The following is a 25,344-nucleotide window of genomic DNA, read 5'->3' as shown; positions in this document are numbered from 1 at the left end:
AGAGCGGTTGTCTTCACCTTTCCCATCTTCTTTATGTTCCTCGTACAAAAATCCATTGTCTTTGACAATCTGTATTTTTCAAGCAATAAGCAGATAAAGAAATTTAGAATATATCCAACAAATAGAGAATATTTGAACAATATGAATGATTAAAAACCTGAGTAGCTATGGTAGCCATCTTCAAGCTTGCCTCAACTGCAATCACCCTTGAAGCCCCAGCTTGAGCGGCAAATAGACTGTACAGCAATAAGAAACGTACATTAACATACTACTGTATTACAAACTATGCAGTAAAATAAAAGGAATGTGTAGCAGAATATGTCTGTGTGTGTGTGAGAGAGAGAGAAAGAGAGAGATTTTGATGAAGATGGAAAACTGCATTTCTAATTATTGATAAAATTTTAAAATTAAATAAATGTTGAATGAGTAGACTATTGTAACCCATGAAAAATCATCAATGTATTTGACAAAATATCAAAATTCTAAATGAGTAAGAATATGTTATGCAAGACAGAGTCAATTTTTTTATGCTTTTATGTAATATTGGTTTGTTATTTTATTATCAATTTGTTATGGAGAAATAGTGACATAGTTTTTATATGTTGAACTATAAAATGTAATATGACTACATTTGGTCCAGACTCCAACCATGCCACATCACCTGAAGGTCTATTTTGCAAGCAAGGAAACATCTAAAGGCATTCACATGAAAATGGTACTCGTGAGATATGAAAAGTCATTTGAAGAAATTAAGAAGCCATGAAGAATCCTTGTACAAAAGTTGAAGAGTTAAAACAGTAAACAAATTTCTTGGTTGATAAACAGGTGGAGGGTCACCACTCCCTCTAATTTGATGTAATTGAATGTGTTTTTTGAAATTTCATCATAGTACATGTTTTAGAAGAACTATATAAATCCTTGTAATGCTTTGGAATAAAATAGATATGGAGTACTATTAGAATACTTGCTTGTTGGTAATGTAGTTAAGTTTGACTTACTAGTCTTCTTTTATGGCTGGCTTGGTTGCCTAACCATTAAAATGATTATTGGAACCAGATGAAGCTTTCATACTAGAGAAAAAAAAAATATCCTTCCTCCATCATTTTAGTAACAAAACAAATGAGCTTGACCGCATGTTGCTTGTAAATTAAGTCAACTGATTCGTCTCTTTGTTGCGCCTTTTTAGTGAGAAATCCTTCCTTAACACCACAACCTTGAACTTAATTTTTGTTTCCAAATTCCATTTCTCTCATTCAAATACCTCTTCCGTATTGTCTCTTAATTTCTTCCCTAAAAGTACGCAAATCATTTTTATAGATTTTGCTTAGACTGATTACTCTGAGTTGTTATGAAAAGTTTTAAGTGGTTGTCTTATTTATCATGTTTGTTAGCATTATTATTTGCAATTCTACCTATCATAAGTTTTTTTTAAATTATTATTATTATTATTATTATTATTATTATTTTTTCGCATTTTCAAATTTCATTTCTACAATTATTACATGTTTATTATCATTTGCATATATTTCCAAAAATACTTAATTCTACATGGGTAGAAATATGGAAGGGGTGGAGAGTTTATGCAAGACGGTTAATTTCTTGTGCTCTTGCGTAGCCATAACTTGACATTTTATTGTACTTTTATTATGGAGAAATATTTGCCTACCTACAATTTGCTTAAATGTAAAATATCATGCGAGCCTAACTTTTAGTCCACAAGTACAATGCCACCACACCAAAAGGTCCATTTTGTAAGCAAATCAGCATATGAAGCCATTTGCATGAAAATTATGTGGACATCAAGAGGATTTAGCCACTCATAAAATAATAAAAAACATTCAAAGAAATAAAGAGCATTTGAAGCATCATGGTCAAGAAGTAGAAAAGTTAAAGCAATGAACCAATTATTTGGTTCATAAACATGCGATCAGTCCCCCCTCTCTCCAATTTGATGTAATTAAATGTCTTTTGATATTTCATCATGATACATGTACTAGAAAAGTTATATAAACCCCTGCAATTTTTTGAAACAAAATAGAATTAAAGTGATATTGGGAATGCTTGCTTGTTATAATTGTAGTTAGGCTAGTCTCAGTGGATTCCCCTTATGTTGGTTTGATCACTAACCGTTAAAATGATTAATGAAATCTTGATCAAGCTTTCACACTTGATCAACATGGACTTCCTCTCCACTCATATGCAAAATGGCTAGAACCCCAATCGTCTAAGTTTATTAAATAAAAAAGGATAAAGGATAAGAACAAAGGCGAGTGATAGAAGATGCAAAGAATACAGTTTTGTTTACCCAGCTCGCAGGCATGGAAATCAAATTTGGGTTAAAAAAAATCATAATTTTTCTAGAAGAATGACACAACAAACAATGCTAGTGAAAACGAGTAACATTAGAGGAGAGGGTGAAACAATAGCTAATAGGCTCTACTAGCATTAACACGTTCAGCATCATCTACTTCAATTTGACTCTTGAAAAATGCAATGAGATGAAGTTTATGAGTTTTTATTAAACAATGAATAAATAATATATTTACAAAAGATTGTGGGGTGTCAAAAAAATCTGAGAGACATGCATTTCAAAAGATTCATGAAGCCTTTTCCAAAGACAGGAGAGAAGATTCCAAAGACAGGAGAGAAGACGCATCAACGTAATCATGGGGCAAAGGGAGGACTTGTGGAGAGAGAAGAAAAGTTCACAACTACATTTTATGTAAAAAGAGGCACCAGAATCTAAAACTCAAAACATACCAATAAAGCAGACGATGGAGATGACCAAAAATGTTCAATAAATCGTTCATAGTCTAGAGAGATTGTTCTGATAGTAGAACTATGCAAAGTAGTGAAGAGAGTTGAATTTCTCCCATTAGCATTCAAGAAGATCATTAGTGTGACTGCAATGAAGACAATTGGGAAACAGGTTCCATCTAATACAAAATTTCCATAAAATGATCACCATGGTCATGATTCCCCTGACCACCTCTAAAGCCTTGACCAAGACAAATTAAACCTATGAGAGATTGGTTAAATTATTGAGAATGGTAGCGTTGTACTAAAATAATACATCTATATCCCTTTGAGAGTACTATGGTGCTTTTGGATTATCATATCATGATATTAAAGAGAGATGTTAATATATAGAGTACAACTTACGAGATAACACTTTCCTAAAAAAAATGCGGATCGAAGAAAATCCTACATTTTTTTTGTAGAAACTTGAAAAATAACAGTTGAAGTAATAAATGGTTCATCAAATAACCAATATGAACAACAAAAACAAATGCTTGCCACTTGGGGAACTTGGTGGTGCCATCAGTACGTGAAGGAAGGACATCAAGATGATGAAATTTGTCTTGATGATCAACAAGGAGAAAAGTTCTTGACCATATAAAGCAGAATTTGGTACCAATAATTTGGTAATTGGTATCGATGGTGGAAGGTTTCAAATCATGAAAATAAAAATGAGAAGCCATGGCACCTTCTGAGAAAGAGGGCAGGCATATTAGTGGGAAGGTTAGCAGAAAAGCACTGTTAGAGTTTTAGAGATAACCTTAAGTAATCTGATGCTATCTCTAAAACACTTTGTTGGACGTGTTATTGCCACCCTCACTGTTAGAGTTTTAGAGATAACCTTGAGTAATCTGATGTTAGCAGATAAGCATTGTTAGAATTTCAGAGAGAATCTTGGTTAGCAGATAGCACGTCTTTCGGAAGTGCAGCAACTCGTAAAAGAACATGCACGGAGAGCATTTATATTAGCAAGCGCAACTAGACAAAGTGAGGGAGGAAATAGCACGTCCAATAAAGAGTGGAAGGTGATTAGTGGGCCTGCACAAGTGTGGGCAAAAAGCAAGTGCAATCGTGAGTGGTGATCAGTTGTTGGTGGCGAGTGGACGTAGGAGTAGGTGGTGTGCCTAGTAGGCCAAGTGAAGAGCAAATGATCCAAGGAGCAAGCAAATACATAGTGTGCTGAGGCAAGCATGAATTGTGCACGCATATGCATGGTGGTAAGCTAGTTCAAGGGCAGTTAATCTAGATGGGCCAGTGGTGGTCGACCCGGGAAACCTCAACCTTGCTTTGGTACCATGTTATGAAGAAATCTATTTCATGTATTACTAATTGAATGCTTGATCCCATATATAGGCATATGCGAAGATACCAACTAGAAGGATATAAAATAACATCATCTAATATAATCACTTTTCAATTTTAGAGACCAATCAACTACACATAGTTCTCAAGGGAATGAAATGGCATGTCGATGACTTACATTGGAGCACAAGCCAGCCAACACGCACACATGCAAAAAGAAAGGTACTCCATAGCTAGTGTTATTCATAAGGAGCTTAAACTAACTGATAAAAGCTACATGCAGCTTGGTATTAGGCACAGATAAAACTCCTTTATTGTGCAATTACTCATCAGAATTGAACAAATGCAAGCATAGTCATGAACTGCACGATTACTAGAGATGCAAAGTTTGATATACTATCTAATTAAGTTTATAAACAAATTTCATTTATCAACACTAGATAATTCTAAGTGCAATAGTCATGAATTGCACAATTACTAGAGATGCAAAGTACAATGTACTATCTAATTAAGTTTATAAACAAATTCATTTATCAACACTAGGTCATTCTAAGTGCGATAGAAAGAACATTCATAATCAATTAAGAAAAAAATGTTACACCCTATGACACATCATAAGAAAAATAATAAAACTAGATGGATGGCCTGAAACTTAATTGGAATCATTAAACCATGAAGTTAAAATTTTCTACGAATCATTAAACAATGAAGATTAAAATTTTCTACTTCAAATATGACCGCAATGAAGCAACAATAAACCGTTCATTAAGCCATTCATACACTATAATCAATGGAATGGTACATATCCATAAATAAAATTGATATTTAAATTAAAGCTCACCTTAAAATTCCCGTACCACAACCAACATCCATAACAGTTGCTTGATTAAGCAAGGAAGGATTATTCAAAATTGCAATTCTGTATGCCTCTGTTCTCATCTAAACAATGGAATTACAAATTATGTTACTTAAATACATCTCAAAAACATGATTCAAGCAGTACATATAAAGAAGTTGTATCACTGACTTCTCATAGAGCAAAATTTTTTAAAGGGCGTCACATACCTTGTCACTAATCATCTCCTTGTGAATACCGAAAGAACTATAAGAACCAAAATAGTTATCGTTAACATTCTTCATTTCTTTGGCAGCTACATTAGCAAAAGAAACTGTAAGCTGGCAACCTTTTCGTTTGGGAGTTGATTCCACGCTGCCACTCCCTCCACAAATGCCGTTGCTTTTGCTTTTCTCAAAAGCGATGACCAGATTCTCTTCAGCAGCTGCAGGCCTTATAATATCAAGACAAGCACTAGCCTGCAGCTTGTTATTATCTAAAATGTCAAGGCTGCTATTGTAAATTTCAGCGATCTCACCATCATTCATCAGTTCACTCAGAATATCATCTTTGGTGACTGGTGGATCAAAATCCTCATCCTCGTCAATAGCAAAACTGTGCAACAATGCATCATCAATCATGAATGGTTTTAAATATAACTCGTTGTCCCATGGAAGTTTTTCATCTTTAGTAATGTTTTCAGCAACATGTAAATGGCTTTGAAGATCTGTACTGCTTTTGAAGAAGAGATCACAGCGCCAACATTTGTTCATTGCAACCTGGTCATTAAAGATCTCGAATGTCAGCAAAAGTTCAGATTTTCTCATCTTTGTGATCTCTTTCACATGTTAATTCCGCAACGTACTAAAGTCACAAAAATATTTCAATGGCATCTTGAGCGGGAATTGTTGGTTTCCAATATTAAAAAGGTTATAACAGTAAGTCAAATGTTTGCGTTCCTTGCTCTCTTTTGAATTTCCATTATGAAAATAATATCTACCAGTCTCCAATACAAATGTAGTAAAGCCAACACAGGTATTCTATAGAATAAAAATAGTAATGTGTTACCTTGAGGGCTGACAATGTCTGGGGAAAAATGTGTACGGAACAACAATGACAGGAATGGAGCCAAAAGATTAATTTAATACGCAGAAAATAATAGAAAAATAAGGAACAGAAGATTATGTAGTTTGGTAAAGATTGCCTACAGCCATGGCTACAAAGAAATACTGTTTTCACTAGTTCAAATAATGGCCTCAAACATTTTCTTCTTACTCTCTTTAATCTTCTCCACCTTTTCATCACAGTTGAATCCCTCTCCTCACTCCAACAAAACAAGAATCTAAATACCCCTCCAGCAAAACTAATTAAGCATATGATGTATGCGTGTGAATTAAATCTTGACCATTGTACTTTGATCAAAACCCAATTAGTCACAAACCTCAAGCGATAATAGGTCTTTGAGATGCTAGCTTCCTCCTTTGGTCTTGACCAACATGCCTTCCTCTTTGTTCACTTGTCTTCACCTCAGCAATTGTCAATATCGATTTGAAGTTTATGCCCAAAGTTGCCACTATAACTCCCAAAAATCTAAAAATTCTTCAATCAAAACCAACCAAGCATATGATATGCGTGTATTAAATCCTTAACTTTGTTATTTGATTAAAACCCAAACAATTGCAAACGGCACACACAGTAGCACGTCTTTGACCTACATGCCTTCCTCTTTGTTGGTCGCTTGTCTTCTCCTCATCAATACCGACAACAAGTTTATGCCAAAAGTTGCTCCAATAACTACTAACGATCAAACCAGCCAATCTTGTATTGAAATAAAACTCTATACCGTCAGCCTTGCTTACAGACTCCTTCATTGACCATCCTAAATACCTCATGTTATTGCTTATACAAGCGTCAAGTTTAGTCCTCTATAAAAAAAATAACATTTAAGAACTTTTATCATCATCAATACGAGGAACCCAAAACCTATGCAACTAAGAGATGCAGCATGCAACTCAACATTGAATCCCTTTTATAGAAATAGGAAGGCGGTGGAATAATTAATAAATTAAAGGTTTTGATGTCATGATATTAGGTAACAATTTGAATAAATTTTAACTTTAAAAATATTATTATTCTATCTCAATAACAAATTATATTTAAAATTTAAAAATTAGTTGGGCAAAAAAATTATTGGGAACTTTGACCTCCGTGTCTTAATAATCTCCTGATTTAAATTTAATTTTTTCACGTAGTGAATAGAAAAAATCATCTATATGTGCCATTTAGGGATATAAATGATGAACATCATATCTAGGATTGTCTTGTTTAAGATTATTCATTTAGGTAATTATCGGCTTCAAGCTGAGCTTAAAAATGACTCGAGTTTTAATCAAGCTTGTTTATTAGTTTTCTAATATAGTTTGCATTGTAATTTAACTTCAAACAAATCTAACTAATTATATATTTGATGTTAATCATATAAACATGTAGCTTAATTAATATACATTGGATTTGTCAATTTTAACAAATTGACATAATTCATTATGTATTATTTAACTTGTTTCATGAGTTTTAAATATTAATAAAAAAATTTAAAACTGTCTCTAGCCATCTATTTGATATTTTTATTATAGTTATACCTCCAATAATACACATAGATTTTGTAGTGTGCAAAATATATAAAAGAAAGATACAATTACATATAATAGGTCATCAAATCTACAATTAAGCCATCATTAAATGACATTTTTCCAATTCATAGCAAGCTACTAGTTAAGCAACAACCTAGTATGTCCATGAGCATAAATAAACAAGCAAGTCAATATTTAAATGTTTTCAATTTATATGATGAGTTTTAAAAATTTGTTTGAAATTGTAATTAAATAATTAAAAAAATATAAATGAGACTTTATATAAATGAGGAAATATTGTTCATCGAGCGCACTATCTGACTTACAGTCACTGTCTAATCCCCATGAAGCTATAATCGAAACAAGCTGAGCAAGATACTACATCGATTAGACTAGGCTTGTCCATACTAGAAGTTGCTCATATCAAGCTCAAGCTCAAGCTCAAGCCAAGCTTTCACATATATGTTCATTATTGAATTCATTAGCTTTTTTTCCTAGTCGAGCTTTGCTTGTAGTTGACCTACCAAAATTAATCGAATATACAAAAATGACATTAAAAAAATTAATAAAATGAAAAGTTCTTGGCTTCTTATAGTAATAAATAATTTTACAAGTTTAAATGAACAAACAACTCAATAGATTTGGATTTTATATTTAACTATTTGCAGCAATTAAACAAGCATATAAAAATAAGACAACAAATAAATCAAGAACAAGCTTTCTTGCAAAACATTATAGATAAACATCAACAAGCTTTTAAATTGAAATAGAGAAATAAGAATAGATTACATCAAATCGATATATAAGTTTACTAATAACATATTAATTTAAAAAAAAAACCAGTAAGCTAAAAAATAAACACAAATAGTTACCCAAAATAAAAAGCATTTAAGATCAAATCAAGAACACTTTAAGTTTCCACTTCATAGACCCAAAGGAGCTGTTAACTATTGTTACAATTCTTCCCTACATCTTTGCAAGTGATGTCAACAAGCTAAGGCACAAACTTTATCTTTGAATTTTACGTCAACCAAACATAAATAATTTGTCACGAAATTAAATTTAACAATATGCTGGTTTCATAAGCTCCCTCTATCATCTTAAGGTTAAAGAATTTAACCATTAGGTAAATCTTGTCCACCATTGAAGACGTTTCATAAATTATGATAGACCATTCATTGCTGATTGCACTATTCCCATGCCAAATACTGATTGCACTATTCCTTATAAGTATTAGGTGAAAATTTTCCAATGTCTGTATGTCCAAGCTATATCAATCTTCTTAGCTTATGGTTGTTAGTTTCATCTCTTAAAAAGATATATGTAACATTTTCTGATACAGATGACACTTAATACTCGATATGCATCTTCAAGTACCTAAAATATTTATCATAAAACTTGTTGAAATTCATATGTTCATCCGAAAAAGTCATTGCGCCTATTTTCTCTTAAGACCTCAAAACATAACACTAATACACACTGTTTGGAAAAAACTAAGTGTGAGCAAAAATGAAAATGAATAACCAAAATTTTACATAATCTACAAAAAACACTATGAAATAAAAGATAAGATTTGCATGGTTTCACAATATTCACTTACATCTAAGACATCAAGATTGTTTTCACTAGCTTCAGATATTAGTGGAAGAATACAATCAAATGGCCTTCAAACCCCCTTTTTTCTGGTTCTTGAATCCATTACTTTTCTCTCCAACAAAGCACATATTTAAATATCTTTCAATCAAAACCTTCTTTCTCTAAGCTAATGCTTCCTCCCTTGGTCTCAACCCTCATATCTTCCTTATTTTCACTCATCAATCTGCTCCTTAGCGCCTTCTAACCTTCTCCTCAACAGCCATTAGCATTGACAATATGCTTATGCCTGACCAGTGTTGGAAATCCTAACTGTCGACGTAATCAATCTATCATCCAAGCATAACTCAGACATCATTAACCTTGCTTGCCTCCTTTAGTCCTATGCATTAATTGGCCATAGTACAATTTGTCATTACCTCTTCTTGAGCTCAACCACCAACAAAAAAAACAATCAAAGACTTTTATCATCAATCACAAAAGAAGCCCGAGGGCTATACCACAAATATTGTATAAAACAACTTAATTTTCAATGTTTTTGTTAGACTTAAGAAAGTGATACAATAATTAAACGGGTCCGCAAGTTCGATGAACAAAATTTGAATTTAAAGATTCATAATTCTTTAGTTAAAAACTACGCAAAATAAATATGTTTGTTGAGGGAATTTATTTAACAAAACAGTATACTTAGATGAAAACTAAAAAATTCTACGAAGAGAAAATTGATCCATTTAACATAAGTAAAATTATAACATCCGAGAAACCACTGGCAAGGCATCTTAATGCCTTGATATGTTATCAAAGATTCCAATTGATTGAGTACTTATATCAACTCATTCAAATCATAGAGAACTCGAATAGTTGGAAAAAAGTTCAATAATTGATTTCGATGCCTATTGAACTCCAAATTTCAAAACATGTAGTCAAAATGAACAACACATAGAAAACAATATAAAAACAGCAAAATCACCAAAAGTCGAACCAAAATTGATTGAATGAACGGAAACATCATCTCTTTTTCCTTCATATGATCAAATAACACAAATAAAATTCAAAACTTACAATGGTGATCGGAGAGTTGCCACCCTTCTAGAGGTTTGAGCTGCTATATCAACTGCCCAACCACTTCTCATCGTGCATGCTGTGTTTGTGCCCTCCAACGCTCCAAATATAATCTTATTTGGCATTGTATATCATCCTCAATCAAAACTTTTATAGACCTATCATCATTGTTTTTCCTCGGCCCTACTTAGATCAATAAAGTTTCTAAAAATCATTTTGAAAAATCTAACAATCGGCATTTTCATTCACAAACTCCATTTAGCACGTTTCATCAAGATATTCAAAACAAAATATTTCATTTATTGATATTTTGATTTATCAAAATATTCAAATCAAAATCCCGTCTGACGACTTCAAGAACAAGGGCAGCCACTACACATTATCGATCACCAATCCGACCCTGACCTAACTGAGTCAATCAAAGTAGTATAGAGGTGAGATTTTTCAAATAATTTTGTGATACAAAATAATGAAATTTAGTGCATAAAATAATAGAAATAATGAGGAATATTATGATATAATTTTGGATGTGGAAACCCAATCAAACTATACATAGAATAAGGTTTTATTTATTTTTCATATTTAATACTTCATGGTCACAAATAAGTCCACCATCGCTCGACATTTATTATCTCCTATGCATTATAATTCAACATCCATTATCCCAAAACACCCTCCATCACCCAATGCCTGCCACACGTTATCCAATCATGTATCCTACTCCTCTCCATTCATAAGTAGAGTTGTCTTGACTGATTACAATTGTACAGCACCTTGCACTAGTTAAACAAGCTGGTTTTCTAGAAAAAGAATTGTTTTGAATACCTCCAACTCCAATCACAAATAATTCCAATCATATGTTGACCTAAGGCCACATGCAAATTCCCGGGCAACTAATCACCCATTCTTTCGGGAGAATGATTGAACTAAACACTTCCAATATCTCATCAGTTCTAGATTGTCTTACGGCTTCAAGTGGCCCCTTGTGACCTTCACGACCTTCCTGCATCGCAACATCACCTCCTACAATTCATGACATCTCTGCCTCCAAAAGAAGTATCATCCCTACCATCCATAATGGCCTTCTTAACACTTTAGAATGTTCAATTTGTTCCTTCAAGACATACTGCATCCAACTCTTAGATAAAAACAATCCAACTCAACCTCATTATATTGCCAACATGATGAATCTTAGCAATATTAATTTCACTTGCATGGTACAAATGCTTTCTCCAAGTATGGGGAAGGATGACACTTTATACCTAATAATAAATAACAATGAAAGATACTTCAAATAGGCAAAGTTCCTTGATTTTTTGTCATTCTCTGGGTTTCTTATATAAAAAATGTCATGCCCTATATTTATTTATTTGATAGTGTGTTTCGACAATCAGTCAAAGTAAGGCAATCAAAATCTCTCTCTACCAACTAAACTACTAGCACACAACATTAGCGCAAATGAAAATCATGCATATTCCATGGCAAAACACATAACGGACCCAAAGTAATCCAAAATGAATGCTTTATAAATTGAAGAACGTATGCATATAATAGCAAGTATTCCACTTAAAGAGCAAAATTCATTGTTGATTAAGCTTCTGAAAACCCTTTCTGCTAAAACGAGAGGTTAAAGATTCTCCTCCACTTTTCAATAGTTCAATCATTTTAATAAACTTGTAGTCCTGTGACGCGGAGCTTGAGGGGCCTACTGAACCAACCAATTAGTACAGTCGGAAGTGTCCCGGTCCAACAGGAGGTTGGACAAGCCCATTTCTCGATACCATAGGGCGAGAAGTACCATCGTAGGCCTTCGTTGCCTATTCTATTTGCCACTCCTTCTCCCTTACCTTTTTTGTTTGTCACCCAAGGGAAGGAGCCCTCCCTTCCTATTCTATCTCCTAGCAATTATATATTTGTTGTTTTGCTTGTGATTAGTTTTTTTCTTTCATATTTCAAATTTCTGTCCATGCCAACCACTGGGATTGTTTTCCCTTCTAGGGATGTATCCGAAAGCGATGAGGTACTCCAGCTGTAAATTGCTCGAGGTGGTGATCTTCTCTAAAGGTTCAAAGGGTGCTCCAGTTGTAACTCGGTCCTGCGAGGATACCTTCTTCCCCAAATCCCCTCTGCAGTCCACCTTCCCCTGTTTTCCTTACCACCAACCCTATTCCCCGCTCCTTGTTGCTGTCAACATTCCTACAACACCCACACCTACTACAACAAGACCATCCCTCCCTCTCAGTCTGCTGCCATCAGCCCTATGGCCTCCCAGCCAGCTATCACCACCCTCTTACCAGTTGTCTTGTTGTCGCCACCCCTCCTCCCTACCTTCTGGTATTGCAATCACACCATTCCAAGCCTCCAATTGCACCCCAACCTCCAACCAACCCCTCTATTTGTTGTCCAGCCGCCATCCACCACCTTCACCATCGCCCTAGAGTTTCTTATATTTGTATCATTATTTTTGTATTGCCAAGAACCTTTCTTTGTAACCCTTTTGAATTTTAGCAATAATATTTGTATTTCTATTGTGGTTTGGGTTAACTTCGGTATCATCGAGTGATTCACCGTCAATTTATTTTTCCTAAATTTCTTCTGAAATGTAAAGAGTTAGGAATAAAGTTCTTTTCTTCTTTTTTGCCTCAATATTTCCTCTAAACTAAACTGTGCTAGACTTACTAATAAAGTAAATCCATTAACTTAAGTTTCAACCTTTATGGTCTTTCCTTTTTTCTTTTCTTAAAAAACAATAGATAGACGGCTGTGTATAGATATAAGCCGCAGCAGTATTTCAGAAGCGCAAGTAATAACATATAGGCTATTCGATTAATGATCTAGAGTTCAGAGTTACGTGTTTTAAGGATCTTAAAATCTAGGATAAAAATATTTTCAGTTTCAAAAACAAAAAAAAAGGGTAAAAAAAAAAACTTCATTAGGAGCAATAGATCATATGACACAATGTAATAACTGCTGAAATCGCACCTGAGACCTAATGTAATTGATGAGCTTAAGCGAACCATAGAAATCCAGCCGTAAATCCTTAATGATGCCACGTAAATCAAAAGAATGCACGAATATACAGTGCTCAAACAATCTTTCTGTAGAATCGTATCTTAAGTCGCAGAAAAGGCACAGGTAATCGGACGATGGGTCCTCCTCATCAGATTGCCAATCGTCCCATACTCCTCCCTGCTCTCCTTCCTCCTCCTCCTCCACTTCCTCTTCCTCTTCCTCTTCCTCGAGGCTGATAGACTTCGTCTCCATGGAAATTTTGTTCGAGCTGCTAAACCTCACAAAACCCTAGTCACTGGTTAGGAGACTAATTAGGTGCTGAAACTGAAAACGAGAATCAACCGACAAAACCATTGGTTCGCCAAAACCGTTTTAAGGGTTTGGCTGGAAACCAGTTTATTAAAAAAATAGTTGTAAAGCTGTTAAAAATATTCTATTGTTCGAAATATTATGATAGTAATTATAAGCAAAATTGTAGCTAGAAAGTTGTCACTGCATCTAGTCAGAAATAGTAAAAAAACACAGTTTTTAGCAGCAGCTTTGCAAAATTCAGTTTACCGATACAAACAAAACAATAGTCGCACCGCTGCCCCAAAGAGATCCAAAATCTATTACGATAAAAACAGTTCGTATTTCTTATTTTTGTCTTAATCTTAATGATGATCATAATATTAAATTATAACACTTAAATTTATAATTACCATATTGATTTATTTTTATAGATATTATGATAATGTATAGATTTAAAAGTTATAATTCCATAATTTTATGAAATATTATATAAATAAATTTTAACAAAACTATTCATTTTTTCCACATTTTCATGATACATTGTATAGATAATATTAAAAAAAATAATTTTCCCAACATTAAATTATAACTAAATAATAATAATTATCACATTATATTGATAAGTGAAAATTTAAAACTCATTCTAGAGCTTTAGATTTTCATTAAAATTTTTTAATTGCATGAAAATGCTTTTCAAATTCTCATAATTATTTTTTTTCCACATTTTGGTTTATTCCTTTTTATTTTATTTTATTAAAGCAAATATTATATATGTCTCCAAGTGAAAAGTGCTAAAAAAAAAGTTAAGTTTATTAATAACAAATTGTTTCAAGAAGTTATTAAAATAAAGTTTCATGAACTTATATGTCAATATTATTTTAATAATCATTAATTTAAAATCTATAATATTTTTTTCACTCAAATTACTAGCATTCACACAAAGCCGAAGAGATCATCTCTTTCTTCCTCTTTTCTGAAGATTCATATCGCTTCACATAAAGTGTCATAATAACAATAAATGCATTTACATACGTACTATCCAATTCCTATGCATTTATATTTTTTGTTTTTTAAAGATGGTTGATGGGTGGAACAGCCAACCACCCTTAGCTCGCAACCCGTGAGGTCTGGGTTGGACCCATGAGCCTAACCACTCGAGTACCATCCCCATATAGCATCAATCGTCTGGGAAAATTCGAGCCCCAGACCAGAGGGGACTTACAACTGACGAAAGAGATGCCATCCCATTTATAAATGAAAAGGCCTATTCCACTTTTCATTAGTTAAATGGTGGGTATTTTTTATGTGCTATGAAACTTTTTGGCTGGTACAAATATAAAAAAGCAAAAGTTAGGCATTAGATATGTAAATACATAGGAATTGGGTGACATATATATAAACGGCCCTTTTTTATACCGTTAATTTTCATCCATGGAGATATTATTTACCTTCTTCTAATGGGACTCATAATTTCATCAAACTTAGGCTAAAATGAACATAAAAACTCTTAAATTTCATTGAGATGTGTAGAATCAATCAACTTTTATATTACACTCATCTCAAACCAAATTCAAAAATTATAGGGACATATCATGGTAGATAAGTAAATACATATGAATTGTGTGGTATGGATGTAAATGCCCATTCTAAACCCAACTTGTTTGGACTATCATTTATTCAAATCAGTCCATCCAAACCAATGTTATTAAAATATACACCAATGAAACTTCCTTGCATAAACAATATCATCATAAAAGGAAGAAAATAATGCAAATACTTTTAATAAGTAATAATATAAATTTCACTTGTATTTCATGAAAATTGAAAATTGGCAGCATAGAATATCATCCACAGGATGTTCAGAACAACTATTACTTGTAGTTTATGGAATGCAAATGCAGTAAAGGATTTCTGAAATGTTTATGGATAGAAAACAATATACAGACATCAGTCAGATGGCAGCATGGACTTCAGTCCTTAACTCCGCAGCTGAGGCAGCTAAAGAACCTCCATTTTTTCTGCAAAGAAAAAATAAGAGAATTGCCAGAACATATTAATGATTATGGGATTAATCTGTCCATAAAGATAAATTTTGACGTTGAAAGTTTAAAATAAGAAGAATCAGAGAACTTAACATACTTAAAATAGTTTTGATTAGTAGTAGTAGTTCAAAGAAACAAACCTTCTCATGATTTGGAGGTAGGCAGAACAATGTGAGTGAAAAAGTTTGTTAATAATATCATCGATATTAATTATTCCATGAGATTAAGCATTGAGATGGTTCTCCTTGCGAGGGAGGGCTAACACGACTTCATAGGTTGTCGAAGAAGTTGCGAGGAAGAGTTAAGTATGGATAATACCATTCTTCTCCTGTGGAAGAAGGCAAGTGGGGGAAAAATGTAATGCTGAAATATTTGGGATGCCGCATAAGATGATCTCATGTGAGAGAAAACAATACAACCATTGGATGATAGATGATTATGGTTAAAGAACGTTGAAGAGCTCACTATGGTTGTCTAAGAAGATGCTCCTAGATTTGAAGGTAATCACAATCATGAGGCAATAGAAAAGATGGCGGCAGAAGATCGAGGAGGCCAATGAGGATTGCCAAAAAGATAGATCCTCCTTCCAAAATGCGCAGACATCAAAATTCTTAGAATTCCAAAAGTAACCCATAAGAGCCTTAGCCAGAAGTTAGGGATCCAGAATTCTCCTAAATTTGGGTTGTTACAAAAATTATCTTAATAAGCGGAGTTGTAGTAGTCTATTTATAGATTTTAGGAGGGACGTACAAGATCCTTATCAACAATATATAGAAAATTATCTTATTCCTGATAAAAAAATAACTAAAACCATGCCTTGCACGATAAGAAAGTGAATACACGATCTTTCCACCAATTTGGCTAAACCAAACACATGGACTTAGGATTGCATACAACAACGATTGCCGACGATGATTCTACACAATGAACTAAATACACCATCTTATACCTAGACATTGCAAGTTCTATGAGGCACGTTAAAAAATTCAGAAAAATATATTAACAAACGAAAAGAAGCCAAAAAGGTTTATGGCTAAAGTATAGGGAGAGGGAAAAAAAAAGATAATGATAAACCTTCATTTTTATCAAAATATCCATATCCATGAAAGCAACCATTCATCACAACAAACCTGCAAAATGGTAGCCTATTGAGGTCACATGAACTCCGGAGAACCAAAAAACATAATAACAACTCATTGAAAAGGCCAACTCATCAAGTTGATGCTATTGATAAGAGCTTTCCAAGGTCGGGATAATTCAGTGTTTCCAAAAAGGTCGGTGATGGCAACACTAGAGCTTTCCTTGGCATGATATGTGTGCAAGCAAAGTATAAAGTTGGTCAAGTCTATGTAATCTAAAAAAAGTTGGTTCAATTTGGTTGAGCGATGCATGGATTTTCAGATTTGGACTTTCTAATGGAGCATTGGAAACTTAGTAATAAGATGATCCTTTGGTGTGGTTTTTAATCACTTCAAATTTGCTCGGTGCAAGTTAATTTTTGAAGTGATAATTGATTTGATGAAGTTGCTTAAAAAGAAGAAAGCAATAGGAGATGAAGTTGCTTAAAAAGGAGAAAGCAATGTGACAAGCGATGTAGTAGGAGACGAAACAAACTATGGACGAAAGGAAACATTCCAAACCATGGAGAAGGTAATGGAGTTGCATTTTTTATGTAGAGTTAATAAGAGGCGTACCATAAACAATAATCAATCTTTAAAAGGATAGAACTTCTAATGTTATTTTGATAACTAATATTATAAAGTTTTCTTTATTTTATAATTGGGTTCTACAATTTTATATAACCAATAAAATTGTATTCTTTCTTATCTTATTGGCACATCTGCACTATCTCAAAGGGTAGTGAGATTTTTTGAATTATATCAACTTGTAGAGATCCTTACTTTCAAAGAAAATTTTAATTAAGTTGTCATACAAATCACCCTAATCTTATTATTAATTAAATTATAAAACTTCACTCTTGCCCCCAAAAGAAGATATATCCTTTGCGTGTCTAATACATATTACCAATTGATTGATCCATAGAACCATAAGAGAACTCTTTGTCGCCCAATTGAATGAATCCTAGGCAAGGTTGTTAAAATCAAAGCAACCATTGAATCGGAGGAAGTAGATATTCAAAATTCAAACATTCAATCGAGGTTGAACCAGAAAACTTAGTAAATATTAAATTATTTTATTATGATTTAAATGATGAAATAATATAAATATACGATAAAACTTTCTATGAAAATAAAACAAAACTTGAAAAGTTGTAACATTTTTAATAATTATTAAATTAAAATTTAATATAACACTCATCAATATATAATTCTATATATATTATAAATAGATAAATATATATATTTATATATTTTAAATATATTTGAATTTTTTTTTAAATAAATGTAATATAGATATATACATATAAAAATAGTTTATACTTGAAACAAAATTTATGCTTATAATATAATTTATAATAAGTAATAAAAATAAAAATTTATAATATAAACAAAACTTTAATTTTATGATAATATCCCTAGCAACCCATTTAATATTTCTAAAGCTTTCCTGAATTCTTCATTTTTGTAGCTCAACTCATATTGGTTGTTTCAGCACAAATAATTTTTTAGTCCCACATCATAAAAAAAACTTAGCATTTCACTATTTATATTTTAAAAAAAATAGTTCTATACCTTAAGCTCTTAAATCACCTAGGTTGTGGGCATGTAATGAATTAATTTGATTAAATTAATATTAATTATTATATTTAAAAATTTTTAATTTATAATTATTTATTTGAATTAATATAATCTATAAAATTAAGTATTGCATGAAAACTTTTAATAATTTAATTGAGAAATAAGGATAATTAAATAAGTAACTGCATCAGTCGATTCTATATAATCGAAAAGCAAAAATGATTCTTGAAGCTACCCGGACCAAACATATGCCACTTTCTTGGCCAAACTGGTAAAACCTATCAGAGCCCTGTCCAGTTTTAAAATCTTGATCCTAGGGCAATCTAAGGTGTTTTAGAAAATTGGCTTTTAGAAGAAAAGCTTGTTGAAGCTTTGTTGTGAAGTCGGAAATTTAAATTGAACCATATTATTATAAGAGTGTCTCGAGCATGCAACCATTATGGGAGCTTTTAAGGGATTGAAGATTGCTACCCAAGATTAACAACTTTCTTATGAACTTATAGAAGATGCAATGTCAATGATTTCATAGTAATGAGTACATCTCAAAGTTGTTAACCATCGTGACGGTGTAATTTAAGATATACTCCATTCGAGGATGTCATAACCTTGCTTTGGGAATGAGGATTTGTTAAATATTTTGATAGACTTCTAAGATTTTTTGGCCAAAGGCCTATATGATGACTAAAACTTATTATGAAATAAGTCATGTTGAATCCACCAAAAATTTATGATATACATTCAAATGTAGCCTTACTTAATGATTGTATCGAGCTATGTAAGAAGTCATATTAAATCCATCAAAAATCAAATGATCATTTTTGAGTTGCAATGCATAAATATACAAGATTACTAACAAAGTTGAGGATAATGTAAGCATTGGGTTGGCTTTACCTTTTCAAAGTATTTTTCCATTCACGTAAATTCATGGGACTTGCTCTTTCAAAACAAATCTTACGGAATTTTAGTGAGGAACTTATTGAGGCAATGATGGAAAAGTGACAAAACTCTGCATAAGTAGCAAGTGATGTTGCTGGCTCAAAAGAAAGGATTGATGTTATGCAAAGCTTGAACATTGAATTTATATCTTTAACATGCTTAGATGTCAATGATGGAGAAAGTAGCTTGAGCATCCATTATTCTTAACTTGAAGTCCACAGTTATCAATACCATGTTATCATCCCAAATGGCCATGCTAAGATGCTCCTTGTATAAGACATAGCTCCATGATGATCGAGGGTTCAAAAATCATTTAATAATGATGGTTGCTACAAAATAGTGTAAGGTTGAAGCTCATCAAGGGAAAATGGAACTCTAAAAAAGCAAAAGCTACCCATACAAAGATGTGCATTAACTAGTTTGAAACACTCTGATCAACAATAGTGAGAAGATACCACCCAACTATAATCAAGTAAAAAATATTGATGCCAACAACTTTTTGAAGCTATAAATTGGGCCGCCTTCCAAGTCTTAATATGCTCCCTATGGAAACTTTGTGATTTATTTTCATGATGTTGTTGAGAAGATAGATTATCATTTATAGGAGGGTGAGCTAAAAGAGCTTGATTGGTCAACAATGTACTAATTAGGGGCTCTAAGTTCCTTACAAGTGGATGATCATTAAACATCACAATTGTTAGTCGAAGAAGGTGGAAATGCTCCCATGCACAACAAAAACTTGTGTGCTAAAGTTGAGTCAACTGGAAGATATCTCAATCACTTTAGCTTTAAATGTGAAATAAAATAAGGAAAATAGGATGTGTCGAGTGCAATATCCAAAAAAAAAAAAAAAAAAAAAATAAAAAATCTAGCTTGAAAAAAAAAACCTTGAATAAAATAACTTTCATTTATAGTAAATGTGAATTATAATGGGTCGACCTTCCCTGAACCTGAAAAAAGTGCAATACAAAGTGAAATTAGGTTGCAGTTAGCATCCTCAATGTATATGATGCGACAAATCAAGTATCAAGTTAGTCCTTCTTCACGAGATAAAGGCAACATGACCTGAATGTGGTTAACGAAGTGATGCTAAAAATTCATGGAGGCTACTAAGAATGATCAAGATGGTCCTACTTAAGATGAAGCTAAGAAAACATAGGGGTGACCGATGAGGCAATGCTAAAAAGTTTGATATGCAACTAAGAATGATTAAGATAGTTTTCCTCTTGGAGATGGTCACTTGAACTTAGGATAGCAAACAAGACAATGTTGAAAAATTGGTGAGACTATTAAGGATAGTCAGGATGGACTTCATATTAGAGGAGAAGCCAGCACATCCTTAAGTTAATGAGTGAAGAAAAATTTGAAAGCTCAAATAGGCCATTAAGGATAGCTAGGATTTTCTTCTTACTTTAGATGAAAATGGCATGAACTTAGCGAAATAGACAGAGCAAATTTGAAAGGTAAGGAATCTATTGAAAAAGGCTAAGATGATCTTTCTCTTGAAGGAGAAGGTGATACAATAGAGAAGATGGATAAGACAATGTTGAAAGGTTGCGAAAGACACTTAGGATGGTTAAGATGATACTCCTCTTGGAGGAGAAGCTAACACAACATAATTTCGACAAAAAAATGTGATTATAAAAAACTAGGAAGCCACTTAGATGGTTGGCATGATTCTCCTCTTTAAATGAGAAGGTGTAGCAAACCTGGGGCAACAAACAAGTTGATGTTGAAAGGTCGAGAAGGTCATAGGGGATAGTTGAGATCATTCTCCTTAAGGAGACAAAAAATGGTGTCAACTTAACGTGACGAACAAGATGACACAAAATTGTAATGGAGGCCACCAAGGATCATTGGGATGTTCCTCCAGAGAGCAAGAAACATCATCTATCATGGAACACAGAGAATTAACAAGAACTTTAAGTGGAGATTAAAACAAAAAAGTTCTTGTACAATTTAGAAGTTCAAAATATCCTAAATGAGTAAAATTGGAGACAATTTATAACAAATAAAATAGTCCATGCATTCCCAAGATTGAAAAATGATTGCATAGTCCTAACACTAGACAATCTTGAGTTGGAGGTGGCCCAACAACATCTACCATCAGTGCAAAGCCAAAATATTTCTTGAAGATGTGATTCAATCTCTGTTATTCATGTGTTTATTTGAGAAATAACAAGATATGATCAAAATCTTATGTGACGATGTTGTGTAAGCAAAAGCTGTATATAAGTGCATGAATAAGGGGCCACTCTCAGAAAATCCTCTCAAGAATACCTCTCTGGAGAACATCTCGGGCAATATTAAATCTTCACTTGAATTAGCTTGCCACTAACATTATCATTATCAATGACGAACCAAAATAGTTTGGAAAGAAGCTAGGTAATATATGTAACAATAATGATGTTAAACTAGAGTTCTCTACTATCCACTTTCCTCAAACTAATGACCAAGAAAAAGCGATGAACCAGTCGATTATCAATCTATTAAAGAAAAAGATCTCTGACAATCTAGTAATTGATTCAATAAAGCCCATTCCTATTGAACCACATCTTCTATAGTGACAAGGAAACCTTTCCTATGGTAACTGTGGAAACCTTTCTCACTTGCCTTTGGATGTGAAACATTAATCCTTGCTAAGATCTTTGTCCCACAATCAAGACCAAAAAGACTTTCTTCATGCCCATTGAGAGAATGCCCAAGTCAATCGAAGTAATCAAGAGCAACATAAGTCAATTTGATTTGTTGGAAGAAACCAAAACCAAATCTCTCTCTTAAAGAGAACTTCACCCATAATGAAATCTTGTACAAGTCTTAAAATCCAACAAGAATTTAAACTTTTTCACATTGAAACTCATGTCCATGTCCAAATGATTCTCTATCAAATAGATGATCATTTGCTTCTACATGAGTGGCATGCTAACTTAATCTCAAAGTTAAGCCATATTGCAATAGGTTTCTCTATCACATAATACTGAAATCATGTATCCCATATGAACCCATTATGGTCACATGCACCGAAAAAACGTTGGACATTGACTTTGCGAATCCGGATTTTGATTAATATGTCGATGCCTTCTTTAGCAACCACTGTTTTCTACAAAGCATCCTCGACTAATTCAACTAATCATGCATGTTGATTATTTAGCATTTTTTTGACTTGGAAACGTTCAAAGTTCTCTAATGTTATCAGTTCAATAGATGCATCACATGTTGTTTCAATTTCAAATTTCTCATAATGGATGCACTAATTTTAAAACTTCCTACCAACTCTCGCTTTAAATTTTACTTTGCTCTATCGTTTCTCCTTTGGTTCAATAAAAACTTGGATTTGTAAGAAGCTTTCCTTTGATACAAACTGAGTGCCCACATAAGCACTATTCATGGCATTGTATTCACAATGTCTAAACTTCAATAACAGAAATTTAATTAAAAATTTGTAATATCTAGACATTTTTCAAAAAAATCATTAAACAAGTAGCATAAAATTTAAAAAAATAGAAGCAAAGCACAAATTATTAATTTTACAATACCAAAGTAGCCTCAGTGTTGTGATCCTTGCACTCCAAATAAAATATAAAGCAAAAAAAAAGCCCAGATATGCATGATTGAAGAACTTGCATTAACTTCCCCCTTATCAATGTCACTTTGCATCAAATGCTTGAGCAATATCAACTCAGAACGATTTGTGCTCAAACATAAGTAGGCAAGACCACATGAGAGGCAGAGTTAAACAATCCATTCTCATGACATAAAAGAAAGCCACTCTTCATCCATTACAAGTTGAAGGATTTTTCATGAGTAAAGTGCCAAAATAGGCCTCCGATTATTTACATGAAGCCATTTTAATCTCAGAATCTATAAAATTGCTAAATTGGTCTCCCAATTTTTTTTATGAAAATTTACATACATAACACACAATTCTTATGTATTTACATATCTAACCACCCAAAGTTTGATATTTACATTTATAACACCTTAGGGACATAAAACTATGAATCAAAAGGTGTAATTCTGTGATGCTAAAGATTTGAGTAGTATGTATACTTTGGGTGTTAGGTATATCAATACATAAAAATTGTGCGGTATGTATGTAAATACCTCAATTCAAGGGGAGCTACAATAATTCTCACTTCAAGGAATTTAGAGACTATTTTAGATTGATACTTTTATAGGCGCTATAACTAAAATGGTCTCCTGCCAAAAAAAACCCAGGGATCATTTTAGCACTTTTCTCATTTTTTTCATCCTGGCATTTTTCAATGATTTAAAACAAGAGAGATAATGTAAACATAGAAAAGTTGGATCATTACCATGGTAGAATTCTGCTCTGTTCGCGGGTGAGGAAAATTGAGGAACTCCCTTTCATGCCCTAGGCTTGAGCTGCTCACCTCAACCTTCTGCTGCTTTCTCTTTGCACGAGCATGGGTGAAAACCATGGAGTAATCAGGCGTTCCTCCTCCGGCTTTCTGATCCCAACCTCCAAATTGTGGCACAGCAACCCAACCTTCTTTCTGAACATTTAAATCCACAGCTCAATAAATAAACAATTCAAGTGAGAAAATGTAAGAGAAAAGAAAATTTTAAGCCGTTAGAAGAAAATGGATTGCGACAAGGATCGCAGCAAAGAGGCAACTCAAATTCATGAAGAGCAAAAGTTACAGAGATTTTTCAACAACGTAAGTTTACGAAAGGCAATCAACCATTGCAAAAGGGGATAGATCACAGAAAACTGAAGGAATTAAAGGCAAAATATTGTAAATAAATGGCGTTTGCTATTGTTTTGTGCCATTGCTTTCATACAGATCCTTTTTTCTTAGATCTAAAGGTACCTCCTTGCGGTAGGGATTGATTGGAGTGAGGGCCATAGTTGGAGAGGGAAGGGGGGGTGAATACGGAGGAAGACAAGGCGAGGGCTTTGGAGAGCGAGATAACTGAAAGCTCTAAAAATACTTCGATGGATCCATTCATGGCGGGTTTCTCGCTAACAGAAGGGTGGGAGAGAAGGAGAAATGAAGACGGAGGGTAATACCTGTTTCCATACTAATAAAAGAGTCTCCTTTAGCTTATCTTCCCAATTCTTAGCTGAGAAATGCTATGCGCGGAAATGGCTATGGTTTATAAACTATTTTGAATCTTTTAACCAAACTTAACGTCCTTTTAAAAATGGTTCCATTTATATTTTCAAAAGTTTTGCATTTTTTTGGATATTTACATAAATACCATACAAAATATTGATACTTACAAAAAACCACCCCGGTGATTTTTTTGAACTAAACTGATATATTTACACGTGCCACAATGTAATTTCTCGATTAATATTTCATCATGTTTATTCGAATTGTTAAATAAATAAATTTGAACAAATTCTCGAATCTCTAAAGTTAAATAAATAAAATTTGAATGTAAGATAACTTATTTATTAATGTTAATGAAAAAATTTGTTTGTTGCTAAATAAGTAATTTATTAATTGTTTATACTTATATGATATTTTATTTAAATAAATTTGATTAAATAAAATTTATTGAAATGTATATTTACTAGTAACGTTATATATATATTATAATATCTTCTTATTTTTTATTTCATTAAATTAATTTTTAACACTTATTTATGTTATTTCATTGCATGAAAACTTATTTATAAATTATATAATATTTTATTTATTTTGTATAAATTAGTTAGATCTAATTTAAATCTTTTTTAATGGCTTGTTTATTTATATTTATAAAATAATTTTTTAGCAATTATAAATGAAAGTTTAAATAATTATTCAAATTTTTATGTGAAAAGCCAAATATAAATCAAATTATAAATTTTCTATAACAAATTAAATATTTTTTTTGAATTTATAATTTATATATTAATATAAACAAATCAGTACAAATCAAATATGATCAATTATGCTTATATTGTAGGAACTTCAATCCACACCATTCTCTTTCACCATAAAAAATAATTGAAAAGTAACTAATCATAAGTGCCAAAATGGTATCATCATGCTAATAAAATTGTAAACTAAATACAAGTAGGTCTCTTTTTTTTTTCATTTTATTTTATTATTTAATTTTTTTTATTTTATTTATGTTACAATTTGAAATAAAATAATGTTTTTTAAATTAAAAATAAATATACTTAA

General features: G+C 32.5%; 2 protein-coding genes across 2 annotated transcripts in view; both read right to left on the bottom strand.

Annotated features, from left to right (window-relative positions):
* LOC110026423 (probable protein arginine N-methyltransferase 3) overlaps positions 1–13,584 on the bottom strand; it is a 24,502-nt gene extending 10,918 nt beyond the window's left edge. The window contains 6 exon segments of the mRNA XM_020727352.1: positions 1–2; positions 4–69; positions 158–236; positions 4,943–5,040; positions 5,167–5,715; positions 13,204–13,584. The exon segment at positions 1–2 is cut by the window's left edge and continues 208 nt beyond it. Of these exon segments, the coding sequence (XP_020583011.1) occupies positions 1–2; positions 4–69; positions 158–236; positions 4,943–5,040; positions 5,167–5,715; positions 13,204–13,485 (1,076 nt within the window). The 5' untranslated portion in view covers positions 13,486–13,584.
* Positions 13,585–15,311: 1,727 nt separating this feature from the next.
* LOC110026483 lies at positions 15,312–24,230 on the bottom strand. The gene is made up of 3 exons (XM_020727435.1): positions 24,037–24,230; positions 23,518–23,718; positions 15,312–15,542 (listed from the first exon to the last, which is right to left on the bottom strand). Exons 1-3 carry the CDS (start codon positions 24,070–24,072, stop codon positions 15,495–15,497), a joined length of 285 nt encoding a protein of 94 aa, XP_020583094.1. The 5' UTR covers positions 24,073–24,230; the 3' UTR covers positions 15,312–15,494.
* Positions 24,231–25,344: the final 1,114 nt, after the last annotated feature.

The sequence above is a fragment of the Phalaenopsis equestris genome, unplaced genomic scaffold (genome assembly GCF_001263595.1).
Source record: "Phalaenopsis equestris unplaced genomic scaffold, ASM126359v1 Scaffold000372, whole genome shotgun sequence".
NCBI classification, from domain to species: Eukaryota; Viridiplantae; Streptophyta; class Magnoliopsida; order Asparagales; family Orchidaceae; genus Phalaenopsis; species Phalaenopsis equestris.
Note: the sequence above shows the minus strand (reverse complement) of the source record. Positions and strands in the feature narration are given on the sequence as shown.